Source organism: Balaenoptera borealis, assembly GCF_965194805.1.
Source record: "Balaenoptera borealis genome assembly, chromosome: 5".
Lineage (NCBI taxonomy): Eukaryota > Metazoa > Chordata > Mammalia > Artiodactyla > Balaenopteridae > Balaenoptera > Balaenoptera borealis.
In genome coordinates this window covers 123,844,141-123,858,781 of record NC_138862.1, presented here as the reverse complement: position 1 = coordinate 123,858,781, position 14,641 = coordinate 123,844,141, and the positions used below count along the sequence as shown (strand labels likewise).

The following is a 14,641-nucleotide window of genomic DNA, read 5'->3' as shown; positions in this document are numbered from 1 at the left end:
TGAACCTGATTAGATGTTTAGCCTACTTCAGTTCTTTCCCACATGCTTCAGCCCAGTCTGAGGCCGACCTCTCCATGTCCCCAACTCCAGGGAATCAGAAGAGGGTCAGCTCATGACGTAGCCCTTTCCCCCTAGGTTGCTGTAGCAGAAAGAGAAACTGTTTGCATACTCTTTGATTACTTCCAAATATACAAACGAAATAATGGGAGAATAGTTACCACTGGTTCAAATGCTTTGTTACTTTAGGGAAACAACTTTTAATATAGCAAACTGTACATACGGCTAGGAAGATTTAAGGTACATTTTTAAGCCAAAATATACTTGCTAGTTGAATGTTAACCATCTTGTTGCTCAGGATAACTTTTACATTCTCTTTTTTCTAGAGGAGAGAAAAATCAAGAAAATATCCTGGAAGAAAATTCCCAATACACAGACTAAAAATTTGCTTCTTCTTTTCCCCAGACAGCACTTAAACGAATATATACAAGAGCCATAGATTAAAGCAGACTACTCTTAATGGATAAAGAAGATGTGGTACATATATACAATGGAATACTACTCAGCCATAAAAAAGAACAAAATTGGGTCATTTGTAGAGACGTGGATGAACCTAGAGACTGTCATACAGAGTAAGTCAGAAAGCGAAAAACAAATATCACATATTAACCCATATATGTGGAATCTAGAAAAATGGTACAGATGGACCGGTTTGCAAGGCAGAAATAGAGACACAGATGTAGAGAACAAACGTATGGACACCAAGGGGGGAAAGCTGGAACTGGGAGAATGGGATTGACATATATACACTAATATGTATAAAACAGATAACTAATGAGAACCCGCTGTATAGCACAGGGAACTCAACACCACTTCGCTGTACAGCAGAAACTAACACAACACTGTAAAACAAATGTATCCCAATGAAAAAAATTTTTAAAAAGCAGACTACTCCTGATAATTTATGCTAAAAAAATTAATTAGATGATAATGAACCAAAGTCTATATCTGCTTATAGCTACTCATGTGTGTTAAAAGCAAGGTCAACAATGGGAAAACAGAGATAAGTAATCGGGGTGTTTTTCTGGTTTTTGGCTGTTTTTTGTTTGTTTGTTTTTGATGCTCTTCTTTAAATGTATAATGGGCAGTATCTGGAACTATCTGTCTGGCTCACAAGATCTTTTTAAACAATATGACACTTGCCTCTGGTCACAACTAGCCAGACTACTAGCAGCTATCAGGCTGCAGTAGAGCCAGAGGTCCTTCGCAAGGAGTCTGAAATTAGAGCTGACATAGGCAGACAGGATTTGTCAGGCTGCCTGCCCCCATTTCCTTCACCCCTCTCTCTCTCTCTCTCTCTCTGAATAGGCTGGTACTGTAACAAGTAGATCAAGATGCTGACTGAGAACTCAGGAAGATGATTTGCAGAGAGACAGAGTAATGAAGCCAATGCACAGAAACAAATAGAGATGACAAATGGAAACCAAATACTGCTTCGATTCCTGGTAGATTTCGAGTTTCTGGACCCAGATCTTTCTGAGGACCCACTAAATTCCTACTCTTGAATTCCTTGAGACATCCGGTATCTTTATAATAAATTCCCTTTTTGTTTAAGGTAGCCCAAGCTGGTTTCTGTTACCTGTAATCAAATATTCCAACATAATCTGGGAACAGTAATTATAATAAATTATTTCCCTATATGTTGTAGTATTTCTTTTCTGGCATAATCCTTCACCATGACTGGAAATAAATCCATTGATACAGGGTGATAATAAGAATGTAACTTGAAAGGAAGTAGATTCAGAAATGAGAGCCTTAAGCAAAAGAAAAACAGAAATAACTTCTCCAAAAAAACTAAGTCTAATGTTCCCTCAGGAATCATCTCATGGAGGACAGCAAGCTTCTTCCGAACAACATCTGACTGTACACATTTCCAAGAGTATATCCAAAAGAAAAAATGTGAGCCAAAGAAAACAGTGATTTTTCTCAATAATGCCAAGTAAGTCTCCAGCAAGCACCAAAACAAATTTATCACAGCACACAAAACAGGAGGAGTTGGGGGGGCGGTGGGAAACTTTCTGGAGATGGCAATTTTGCAGCTGTTGAGATGGAGCAACCTGGCAGCGATTTGCAACGGCCATGAGAGCACAATATTCAAAAGTGTTAAAGTTTACTATCTCATTCTTTGCAGGAACAAAAACAGTGATAAACTAATGCCGGTAAACTGAATTTCATTAATCAGAATGGCAAAGAAAATATGCATACGAAAAAGTACAACTCATTTTTTAAATACTTACATTTAAAAATTTACAAATACTTACATTTTTTGCCGTCATGTCAAATTGTATTCAATTTAAAATTCTGTAAAGCCATTAAAAAACAAACAAAAAAACAAAACAAAACAAAAAACTTCGTCTTCAATATTCTTTAAAAGAACATCCTGTTAAAGGGAAAAAAGGGAATAATAATGTAATAATAATAATAATAAGCAACATTTATGTCATATTTACTATGTGGCATGCATTGTTCTTTAAATTATCTAAATTAACCCTCACAACAACACTGTGAGATATGTACCATTCTAATTGTCATTTTCCAGATAAAAATTGAGATTTAGAGATGTTAAATAATTTGACCAAATCAACTCAGCTAAGAAGTGACAAAGACTGGGCTGTGAAATATTATACCATGCTGTTTTAGATAATCCACTGAAAGCAACACCAGGGTTCTTGGAGAAACAGCCAATTCCAGCACTGGGCAGGTAATGTATAAGATAAACCTAGAACACTGTATTGTACCTCAAGTAAGTATGGGCTCGAAAAATGATGGAGACGTATCAAAAGTATACAGGAGCCAGCTTAAAGGGTCTACAACTTAAAGGGACAACTTAAGCCAGCTTAAAGGGGAAATTAAGCACCTAAGTATATACTGACAGCAACAGACTATAACAGATTCTAAACCCATTAAATAAAATAATAATCCAGGAGTCCATACTGATAGAAACAAATAACGACGAAGAAGGGAAAGCTCTTCTTTGCAATACAATGCCAACTAATATGTATACAGAAATGAAGCAGTTAGAAAACTACCAATTTGTAAACACTGTGATATTAATGGATTAGGCAAGAATCACCAAAAGATGCTAAAACTAGTAGATGAAAGTTGGTGAGCAAAAGGATATTTACATAGTCTTGAAATATTTCCCTACAAAATACCTCTTAATTCAAATTTTACAGTGCAGAAACCTGGCACATACCACTTCACCCAAGTTGATCAAAGCTACCAAATGACAACCAACAATGAGACAAACCAACATCACGCATCTCCTCAAGTGCACTGCAATGGATACAGTATCACTTCTGAGGTATTTCCCAAAATGTATAATCTAAATCTCATCATGAGGCAGCAACTGAGAAATTCAAATTGAGAGACTTCTATGAAATAATGGCCTGAGCTCTTAAAAAAATATTAGTATCATGAAAGACAAAGGAGGCTTAAAGAAACAGTCCAGATTTTAAAAGACTAAAGTCATATGAAAATTAAATTTAATGCGTGATCCCGGACTGGATTCTGAACCACAAAAAATAATTGCTATGAAGACCATTACTGGGGCAATTGGAGAAATCAAAACATGGTCCACAGGCTGGATAACTGTATTGTTTCATTTCTTGCTTTTGATCAGAGGATTGTGCTCTTTTTTTAAGTAAATATCCTCATTCTTAGAAAAAAATATACCAAAATATTTAGTAGTGAAAGGGTATGATAGGAGCTACTTACTTTCAAATGATGAAAAAAATATATAATCTCTATATATGGAGAAAGTGGGAGTGATAAAGCATATGTGGCAAAATGTTGACAATTGGTGAATCTGGGTGAAGGGTACTCAGGAGGTCTCTGCCCTATTTCTGCAACTTTTATTTTAAAATTATTTCTAAATTAAAACTTTTATAAGACATTCAAGGGGAAGGATAAAATAAAATTTCACCTCAAAAAGACCATAAATAATAGGGGCTTAAAGAAATGGAGGCTCCATACGTCCGCCTTCTATGCTAGAATTTGAATCTACAAGTCAAACTGTTGGGGGTTGGGGGGTGGGGAGATGTTTTTACTTTTCAGTAAAGTAATGTAATTTTTCAATGATAAAGAAAACATATATTTAAAAACCCAAGCAAGACCTGAACTACGCCTGTGATTTCTGCTTTCCCACTGTAGCTGCAGATTTGTTCACGTCTGTCATGACCTAATATGAAAATCAAGTTCCTACACTGGAACTGCTTCACATTTATCAGTTATTTATGTCCTCTTCAGTGTTACAAATATGATGTAAATAATGAAGCACAAGTTCCTGACACCCCATTCACCAAACTACCTGACATATTCAAACTAAGGAATTTAAGGCTAAAATGTAAGTATTGCATTTTGAAGATTAATATTTTAAGCAAGTCTGATTTAATAGATCTACATAAAACTCTGTAGCTAACAGATATGAAACATCTCTTTAAGCACAGACCTATAAAATTTGTCCACATACAAAATCACCAACAGAGTAGCAACAAACTTCAGAGACAATATTATGCAGATTATGGTCTCTGACCACAATGAAATTAAATTAGGAGTCATTTTTTTCTAAAGTTGTATATTTAGAAAATAAAACTATAGCATTGCTCAAACAATCCATGAATTAGAGAAGGAAATTTAAAATGTTTAGAACTGAATGACAATGAAAACAATAATAAAAAAACAGTAAAGTGCAGCTGAAATAGTACTTAGAAGTAAATTTACATTTCTCTTCATTCATTAACTAATCAACTTAAAAGCTTTTTAAAAAGATCAGTGGGAACTCAAAGAAAGAAGAAAAGAAACAAAAGAGTAAGAATTAATGAAATAGGGGGCTTCCCTGATGGTGCAGTGGTTCAGAATCTGCCTGCCAGTGCAGGGGACAAGGGTTCGATTCCTGGTCCGGGAAGATCCCACATGCCGAGGAACAATTAAGCCCGTGTGCCACAACTACTGAAGCCTGCGCTCCACAACAAGAGAAGCCACCTCAATGAGAAGCCCAGGCACCGCAAAGAAGAGTAGCCCCCGCTCACCGCAACTAGAGAAAGCACACACACAGCAACAAAGACCCAACGCAGCCATAAATAAATTAATTTTAAAAAAAGGAATTAATTAAATAGGAGAAAAAATCAAAATAACAACTGGTTCTAAGTGTCCTGCTTGAAGTAGACATCTAATAAGCAGCAGTGTAGCAGAGTGAAAAGAGCATGATTTTTTTTTTTAACTTAGGCTCAGTCTGAGCTCTGACACTTATTAGCTGTGTGACCTTGAACAGGTGACTTAACCTCTTTGAGCGTCAGTGTCCTCATTTGAAAAATAGGTATACAGAGTTTTTCAGGGTTATATTAGTGAAACAGGAGGGAAGGGGGTAGGGCACAACCTTTGAAAGAATGACATAGCCCTTGAGGTTACGACATAAAACAGGTTAGAACCAATTAGGTCCAAGAGGGCAGAAGATTCGACTTCCAGGAGACCTTGAGCCTCATTACATGCCCATTGTAATACATTAGCATGTGCTAAGTGACACACCACAGGCACCATGACAGTTCTGAGGCCAACCATAAAAGGCCAAAAAGTGGACAGTGGTGGCCTAATTCCTGGAAATCTCCGTCCCTTCTCCAAGAGAGTTGGAATAATCCTCCCACTCGTTAGCCTATGAAATTACTCAGCCCATAAAAACTAACCACTCCATATTTTGGGGCCTCTTGCCTTCTGAGATGGTCCACACTCTGTCCGTGGAGTGTGTTTCCCCCAGGGCCATTCTCACCTTTTCAGATGGATCACATTCTGTTTACAGAATGTGTATCTCTCTAAATAAATCCACTTCTTACCTATCACTTTGCCTCTCACTAAATTCTTTCTGTGACGAGACATAAAGAACATGAGCTTCATTACATCCTGAGACCAGATGTGTGATCTCAATTAAAAGACAGTGGGTTTAAGTCCCAGTCTGGGTTTTGGCCGGCTTTGAGTCCCAACTCATGGGTTCAAGTCCCAGTCTGGGTTTTGGCTGGGTCTGAGTCCCGAGTCGTGGGTTCAAGTCCCAACACAGGTTTTGGCCGGGTTTGAGTCCCAGCCCATGAGTTCGAGTCCCAGTCTGGATTTTGGCTGGGTTTGAGTCCCGATTTGTGGGTTCAAGTCCCAATCTGGGACTCGAGTCCCATCTGAGTTGTGCTGTTTCATTAGGAGTAAGTTAGATACATTGTGTCAAAGTGAAAGGCAACAGATCACCCAAGCCAGTGTAACAAATGTCCTCCAATTTATAAATACATAAACACTGAACACTCCAAACAGCCAAAAAAAATCAGTTTTAAATATTTTTTAGATGGTCTTATGACCTATTGAAATATAGTTATAACAACAACAACAAAATAAACTCTTTTCTACCCAAAGTACTTGCTAAATTTTAGAAACCTGCTGTATCTACCTAAGGCAGATCCTGTTGCCTACCCAATATCATTTTCCTCTTCCTCCTTAGGAGAAGTTGAAGGTAGCAATATGCCCAACTGAAACTACTACATTGTGTCTCCCCCTCAGATGGGTTGACCATGACATAATTCTAGCCAATGAAATATAAGCAGACCATCAATGGGCTCGGCTACTAGATTCAGCTAGTAAATGCCGTTTCCCCCCCTCCCCATTTCTTCATTTCCAGAGTATGGTTGTTAATGGCTAGTGCTCCTTGTTTCCATGCATCTGCTCCCTTATTATACTCAGTGTTCAGTACGGGATTATATTTCCTAAGGGCCAGGCTGTTGAGTGACACTGTTACTCATGCAAACAAGAAGAAATTAACAGGGTGTTACTATTTGAACATACTGTAACAGGAGGCAACCAATAAAAATACTTCGTAGCCATATTAATTGAGCTTAATAAGACAAAACATAATTTTGTTTAGTATTCCCTTTGCATCTTCTCACCAAAGATAAGCATAAACTGCAACCTCTAAATGTTACCTAAATGATAAAAGTCTGAAATAGAGCCAAAGTACATGAATATCTTGAGCACATTTACATTAATATCTCTGTGCCTCAATCTCTTCATCTACAAAATAGTATTAGTACATCTACTTAATTAAATGAGTCAAGACATGGAAAATAATTAGGACACTGCCTAGCAAAAGGTAATCAATGTAAAAGAAAAAAGTGGTTCACTGACTCATGACAAATTAAGGTTTCTTCCTCCAAAATAAATACTTAATTCACATATAGTTGAAGTGATAAATACCACAACATTTAAATGTGGTAAAATGTTACTAAAACATTTAAATGTGGTAAAATGCTATTACATTTAAATCCAAGTTTAAAGCAGAAAAAACAAGTGTTTAACCGTGGTTAAGAAAAACTCATCTAAAATTAACAAGAGTCAGCAATAACTTCATTCATTAATTTATCTATCTATCCAGCATTTACTGAATACCCACTATGGGCAAAACACAAATCCAGGTACTGGAGATCTCCTAGTAGATGACAGAAACAGGAAGCATAAACCTTCAAGTGTAATTTAAATGATATAAAATTACATTAAGATAAATATTATAAAAAGAAATGGGATTGCAACAGACATCTTCAATTAAAAATGAAGAAGTATGCTGTACTGGCTTTGAGTGATAGCCTATAACCTTTTAATTAAAAATATACATTTCTAAGTATTTTTAAAGCTTTTATCTTTCTTTCACATTGTCTTCAATCTAAAATCATTTGCAGTATATGACTTAAATCAAGGGCCTAGAGAGTAAATAAATGCAGCACTGAATGTTTCAAGAAACTGCCATCTTTGGCAGTACTGGTGATTCTCAAAGATAAACCAGTCATGTGCACTGATGCCTTATGTTTCATCCCGACTCAACAATTGTACTGTTCTTTCTGTCACCATGCTCTGCTGTTGGTTAAAAAAATAAGTCAGATTTCTTCTTCCAGCTTCATGAACACATTATGTCAAGCTCAAAAAGTCAATCTTAGTGACCTCACCATCTGCCATGATCTCTTGTCAGACTCAGACAATTCAACTCCCACAGATGGTCTCAAAATGCAAGCCCCTTTCCTTTCCAATCACAACTTAGCAGCTGTGGGCACAAAGCCTTCTAAATTGGTACAACATTAATCAAAATATAAGGAAGAAAGCAAAAATAATTATGAATACATTTACAGAACTAACATCACTTGAATCAGGGTTTGTAGACTTTCTCACACTGCTGAAAAAGATGTTACTAAAAATTAAATTTCAGCAAAGCCAGCATATTTCAATGGAAGGCAATAGTAATTTTAAATACATGCTCACGTTTCGAAGTTTGGAAATATACACAACAATAAAACAGATAACAAATAGCAGCCATAATCCCACCTCTGAAAGGCAACTATCATAAGTTTTTGACATAACTCTCTTCAGTATTCTCTTTCTGCACTCTAACTTTTGATAAATGGTATTAATTAGAAGATATTTTCATAAAAAGTGACAGTATGTAACTTTTTCTTAGGTGATGAGCGTATCTAAGTGCTTCACCTATATAATCTCATTCAATTCATATCACAACTCTATCAGGTAAATGTTATTACTGTTCACATCTTACAAATGATAAAACTGAGCTTTAGAGAGTTGAAGTAATTTGCCCAGTTAATCAATTGTGTAAAATGGCAATGCTAGAATATGAAGCCAGGATCTTAGACCAGCAGACATGTTCTTAACTACTATGCTAATTTGTAAAATATATTTGCCTTGAGATACAATAAATATATCCTCAAAATAGAACAAAATAGGGCTTCCCTGGTGGCGCAGTGGTTGGGAGTCCGCCTGCCAATGCAGGGGACACGGGTTCGAGCCCTGGTCTGGGAGGATCCCACATGCGGTGGAGCGGCTGGGCCCATGTGCCACAACTACTGAGCCTGCATTGTAGAGCCCGTGAGCCGCAACTACTGAGGCCCACACGCCTAGAGCCCATGCTCTGCAGCGGCAGAGGCCACCGCAATGAGAAGCCCGCACACCGCAACCAAGAGTGGCCCCCGCTAGCCTCAACTGGAGAAAGCCCATGCACAGCAATGAAGACCCAGTGCAGCCAAAAAAATAAATACATAAAATAAATAAGTTCAAACAATAAATAAATAATAAATAAATAAAACAAAATACATAATTACTATTACAATAAATCCATATATAAAAGGATAACTTATTATACCAAAAGAATTATTTTCATATAGTACAAATCATATATCATTGGGTCAGGTTTTTCCCCTTTTTAAAGGTTCTTTATTTAAATTTCAGTATTAAATTTACATTTATTTTTCTGGGTAGGTAGTAAACTTCCTCATTTTTTTTACAGCTATATAGTATTCCTTTACATTGTTACACCATAACTTATGTCACTAGTCCCCTACTGATGGACATTTAGATTTCCTACATTTCTACACTGGTGACAGTAATCACAATTTAGTGACTCAATCCTCAATGTCTGATCTGCTCTCTGACCACCGTGCCAGCTCTGTGTTGAACCACTTTCCCATATCCTTCTCTCACCTAGGTCCACTGGCCTTCCCGTCCGTTCTTCAAAGACAGGCTGCTCCTGCCTCAGGGCCTCTGCACATGCTGTTCTCTCTGCCTGGAGCTTTCCCCAGCAGTTAACACTCCGTCCTTCAGATCTCTTCTCAAATGTCACTTTCTCAGGGAAAACTGTCCTTCTCCCACTACCCAGACTAGGTCAGGAGTCTCCAGTTAATGCTCTCCTACCTTCTCCTTTCATAGTACACATCTGGTTGTCATTACCTATTTATTTGTGTGATTATCAGATTGTGGCCCATCTCTACAACTAAGGAGCAAATCCTATGAGGGCAGGGACCCTATCTATTTTGTTTGTTTGTCTTTTGGCCGCATCACACGCCTTGCAGGATCTTAGCTCCCTGACCTGGGATAGAACCCAGGCCCTCGGAGTGAGAGCACAGAGTCCTAACCACTGGACCTCCAGGGAATTCCCAACCCTAACCATTTTGTTCACTTATTATATATCCAGTGTCTGGCACATGGTTGGAACTCAAGAAATATTTGTTTTTTGTTTGCTTTTTAAGAAATATTCATTAAATTAATTATGTACTCAATATTTTATTTATTTTCATGCTTTAATAATATATGATAATCTCATTTAATATGACTTGGTAGCAGGAAATGAGAAAACATATGAACACTGAACACATTCACACATCCGAAATGCCACTAAGCTACATAGCAGAATGTTGTGTCACTTTCCTGTCATGAACAAAAAGTGTTTTGGAGCCAGCATTATATCTGTGTTCATTAATTTCAAAAAATGTTATTATGGGAAAAATTTTATAATAGAGTATATTTAATTTCACTCATGCTTAAGGTGAAAAGAACAGTAGGCAAAAGTTAACTTTTCTTTTTTTTTTTTGGCTGCGCCGGGTCTTAGTTGCGGCACACAGGATCTTCGTTGTGGCACCTGGGTCTTTAATTGCAGCGTGCGGACTTCTTAGTTGCGCCATGCAGACTTCTTAGTTGCGGCACGCACTCTTAGTTGAGGCATGCGGACTTCTTAGTTGCGGCACGCACACTTAGTTGAGGCATGCGGACTTCTTAGTTGCAACATGAGAACTCCTTGTTGTGGCATGCATGCGGGATCTAATTCCCTGACCAGGGATTGAAGCCGGGCCCCCTGCATTGGGAGTGCAGAGTCTTACCCACTGGACCACCAGGGAAGTCCCAAGAGTTAAAATTTACAAGCTGCCCTTCTAAGAAACCATCAACATCTTACACTTCAAAAGAAAAAGATAATTGCTTTTATGTTCATTGCTCACCTTTTTTAATTGAAAAAAAATGTGTCCAGGTTTACATAAGCTTTCACCCAGGACGCTACAAAATGATAAAAACTGGTTAATACTACAAGCAATCAGTTAACAACTTTTAACAGTCTTCTACATATGTGCAGGGAAATTACAAATAATGTTGTCTGAGCACTACTCATTGGTTCACTTATTCAGTAAATACTGATTGACTGCCTGCTGCTTGTCAAACAGTAGGCTGAGCATTAAAGATACTTCGAGAAACAATGACACGGTCCCTACTTTCATGGAGCCTACATTTTAACTCTGAAGGTAGGCATTCAACAATGTTTCCCAATTAACTATGTAATTACAATTACTGTAAGTGCTACTACAGAGGCAAAAAAAAAAAGATGCAAAGAAAGCACGTACAATAAGGGTCTGGAACTCTGGTGGTTTTAGAGAAGATTCCTCTGAGGAAGTGAAGTTTGAGCTGAGCTCAACAGACAAACAGAGTAAACCACTGGCAAAGAGAGAGGGGGACCTCACAGCCAGAGGGTGCAAACATCACAGGGGAATGCTCAGAGGAAGAAAAACATATGGCAAGTTCCAGTAGCTGAAGGAAGATCTATGTACCTGAAAACAAAGGGCAAGACGAGGAAAGACTGAGAGAGAAGGTTGGAGCCCCAATCATGCAGGACATTACTTTTTTCTTTTCTTTTTAATTAAATTAGTGGGAAGCCTTGGAAAGATTTTAAGAGCCGAACATCTGAACCAGAGATACTAAATTACATTCACCAAAGATTAAGTACAAATTACGTGCATTCTAATTCTTTAAAAACTGGTAATATCACCTATAATATTCTTTAATTCTTTGGTAACTGAAATATTCACTCACTTCTTGACTATACCAGGTAGGTGTATATTCATCATCTACAATTCATTTATCTAACAAACACCTTACCCTATTAGAACAAAACTCAAAGCTCAGAAATAAGCCAAAAAAAAAAAAAAAGTCCCCAGCTCTCAAATTAGCTTTCATAAAACCTATGCACTTGTCAGTAACTCAAGTACATAGGCCTTTCTTCACTTGATTGATTTTATTTAAAATAGAATTCTCAGTAAATTTGCTTATCTTGATTTTCAGGCTTCAAGCCAATTATACTCAGTAGAAAGGATGTGCATATTAGGGAGCAAATGGGTTAGGCACTGCTATAGATGAGTACATTGACAAAGTCATTGACAACTGGCAGCTTAATACTAAGGAAAACTAGACATATTATTATATTTTACCAAGTAAATTCACTGAAACAGAATTTCCCTCGGGAGTTCCCTGGTGGTCCAGTGGTTAAGACTCTGCACTTTCACTGCCATGGCCCGGGTTCAATCCCTGGTTGGGGAACTAAGATCCCGCAAACCATGTGGCACCGCAAAAAAAAAAAAAAAAATTCCTCCCTCATTCCCTGGCAAAACCGCATTAATGACATGGTCTTATACAAGCTTTCACAATAAAACCTAAGGAATACTATTGTTTAAAACATTTTCATAGATCATAACATTTATTATTTGTTCTTAATTACAGAAAACAAAAGTCTAAGAGAGAAAACTTATTTCTGCCCTGACCAAACAAGCAACATCAGAAGAAATTACCCAAATTTAGAAAAAAATCACATTTCAAGATCCTGCCAAGAACCTAACAGAAAGGTTCTTTTATCAAGTGGTACAAGCCAAATTTTAAACCATTAATCAATTTATGCACAATGCATGGATTAGATCACCTGTTGTCCATATGCTCTTTAGCAAAGTCTTATTTCCAGATAAATGTAGCTCAAGATAAGTAATACAAATGTTAAGATTTATCCCTACTTGATACATCACAACAGACTAGATGAGATTTTAAAACATCATTTGGGTATTAATATAATTTACAGACAAAGTATTGTACAAGTAACTATGCAAGTGTAAAATGTTCAATTCACCTAAGGGTCCAAGAAGAAAAGAAAAATGGAGGCAATCAAAAGGAAGCAACTGACTATATAAAATAGGTAACCAATGAGAACCTACTGTACAGCACAGGGAACTCTACTCAATGCTCTGTAGTGACCTAAATGGGAAGGAAATCTAAAAGAGTGGACATACGTATATGTATAACTGATTCACTTTGCTGTACAGTAAAAACTAACACAACATTGTAAAGCAACTATACTCCAATAAAATTAATTTTTAAAAAAGCTAAAAAAAAGGAAGCAATCAGTGAAGAAAACAGCACAGTTTCTAATCCTCATTTAAAACAGCACTGTTCTTATATAAATACCTCATCTATATCCAAATGGAAATGAAACAATTTTATATCCAGCATCATCACAAGAGCTACTTACTATATAATTACCCAAATTAACCTACAGAATAGTCAGTACCTCCATTTTACAGGAGGGAAAACTTAGTCAGCTTAAATAACTTGCACAAGGTCATATACAACCAAAATTTGCAATTAAGTTACTACATACATGTTCCATGATATCATAAAAAGATGAGTTCCAAGCAGTTTTCATTTTAAAGTAATTTAAGATTTTAAAAACATTTAAGAAAGTTTGTATTGTACATAAATGTTGAAGAATATAAACTATTATATAGTTTTAAATGATCTAAAATCGACTTCTGTATACTTCAATAAAAGTTAATTTAAAAAAACTAACACAACATTGTGAATCAACTCTACTCCAATAAGAATTAATAAAAATTTAATTAATTAATTAATTAAATAAAAGCGACTTCTAGAAAAATGGCAGAGTATAAGAACATTTGTCTTGGGACTTCCCTGGAGGTCCAGCGATTAAGACTCCACACTCCCAATGCAGGGGGCCCAGCTTCAATCCCTGGTCAGGGAAGTAGATCTCGCACGCCACAACTAAGAGCCTACATGCCGCAACTGAAGAGCCTGCATGCGACAACAAAGATCCCGCATGCCGCCACTAAGACCCAGCACAGTCAAATAAATAAATAAATAAATAAATTTTTTTAGAAAAAGAACACTTGTCTTATTTATATGAGCCCTCTATCCACTTAGAGCTATCACATAACATATTTTTAATTTAATACTGGTTTAAAAATTAATTAATTTTTTAAAAGAAGATAGCCAGAAAGTACAAAAAGGTGTACAGCGAAATGTTATTCTCCTGATGTTGTTGCCCCATCTGCCCCATTTATACCCCTGCATGGACAGCCAAAGTACTTTGTTTCTACTGTATCTGCCCCAGATTTCTTTTAAGCACATACAAGTAATACGAAACATTCTAGTTTTCCCATTTTTAAAAAAGCTGAGTATTTAGTAGTATATCTTGCTTTATTACACTTAATATAGCACTGAGATCTTGTCAAATCGGTACAAAGAGAATATCTTCATTCCCTTTTACAACTGCCTAATATGCTGTTATATGACATTATTTAACCAGTTACTCTTGCTGGAATTTGGGTTTCCAATCTTTTGCTATTATGAACAATGGTTCAGTGAATAATTTTATGTAAGTTTGCGTGTGGAATTCTTTGATCTAATAATATATGCATTTTTAGAGATATTGCTAAATTGTCCTCCATAAGTGTACAAATTTGCACTCCAACCAGTCGCACATAGAAGTACTCATTTCTCCATAGCCTCCCCAGTACAGAGTGTGTATTAGTGTGTTTACTCAATAGGTTTTTAAAATGGCATTTGCTTGCAATTTTATTTTGTTCTTTTACAGGGTTTGACTCTCATTACCTGTCTACTTTTCCATTTGAACTTTGCAGTATGCATGTCCAGTTACGGGGGAAAAAAAAAAAAACAG

At 36.6% G+C, this 14,641-nt stretch overlaps 1 protein-coding gene across 7 annotated transcripts in view; it reads right to left on the bottom strand.

Annotated features, from left to right (window-relative positions):
* The window catches only part of TFDP2 (transcription factor Dp-2), a 186,212-nt gene that overhangs the window by 136,293 nt on the left and 35,278 nt on the right, over positions 1–14,641 (bottom strand). For 5 of the 7 annotated variants that reach the window (XM_082393780.1, XM_082393774.1, XM_082393778.1 and 2 more), the window contains one exon: positions 2,319–2,437. The exons of 1 other annotated variant lie outside the window; for it this stretch is intronic. In XM_082393780.1, the coding sequence (XP_082249906.1) occupies positions 2,319–2,333 (15 nt within the window). In that variant the 5' untranslated portion in view covers positions 2,334–2,437. Of the gene's footprint in view, positions 1–2,318; positions 2,438–10,853; positions 10,909–14,641 lie in introns of all 7 variants that reach the window. One more of the 7 variants, XM_082393776.1, reaches the window with a different exon arrangement.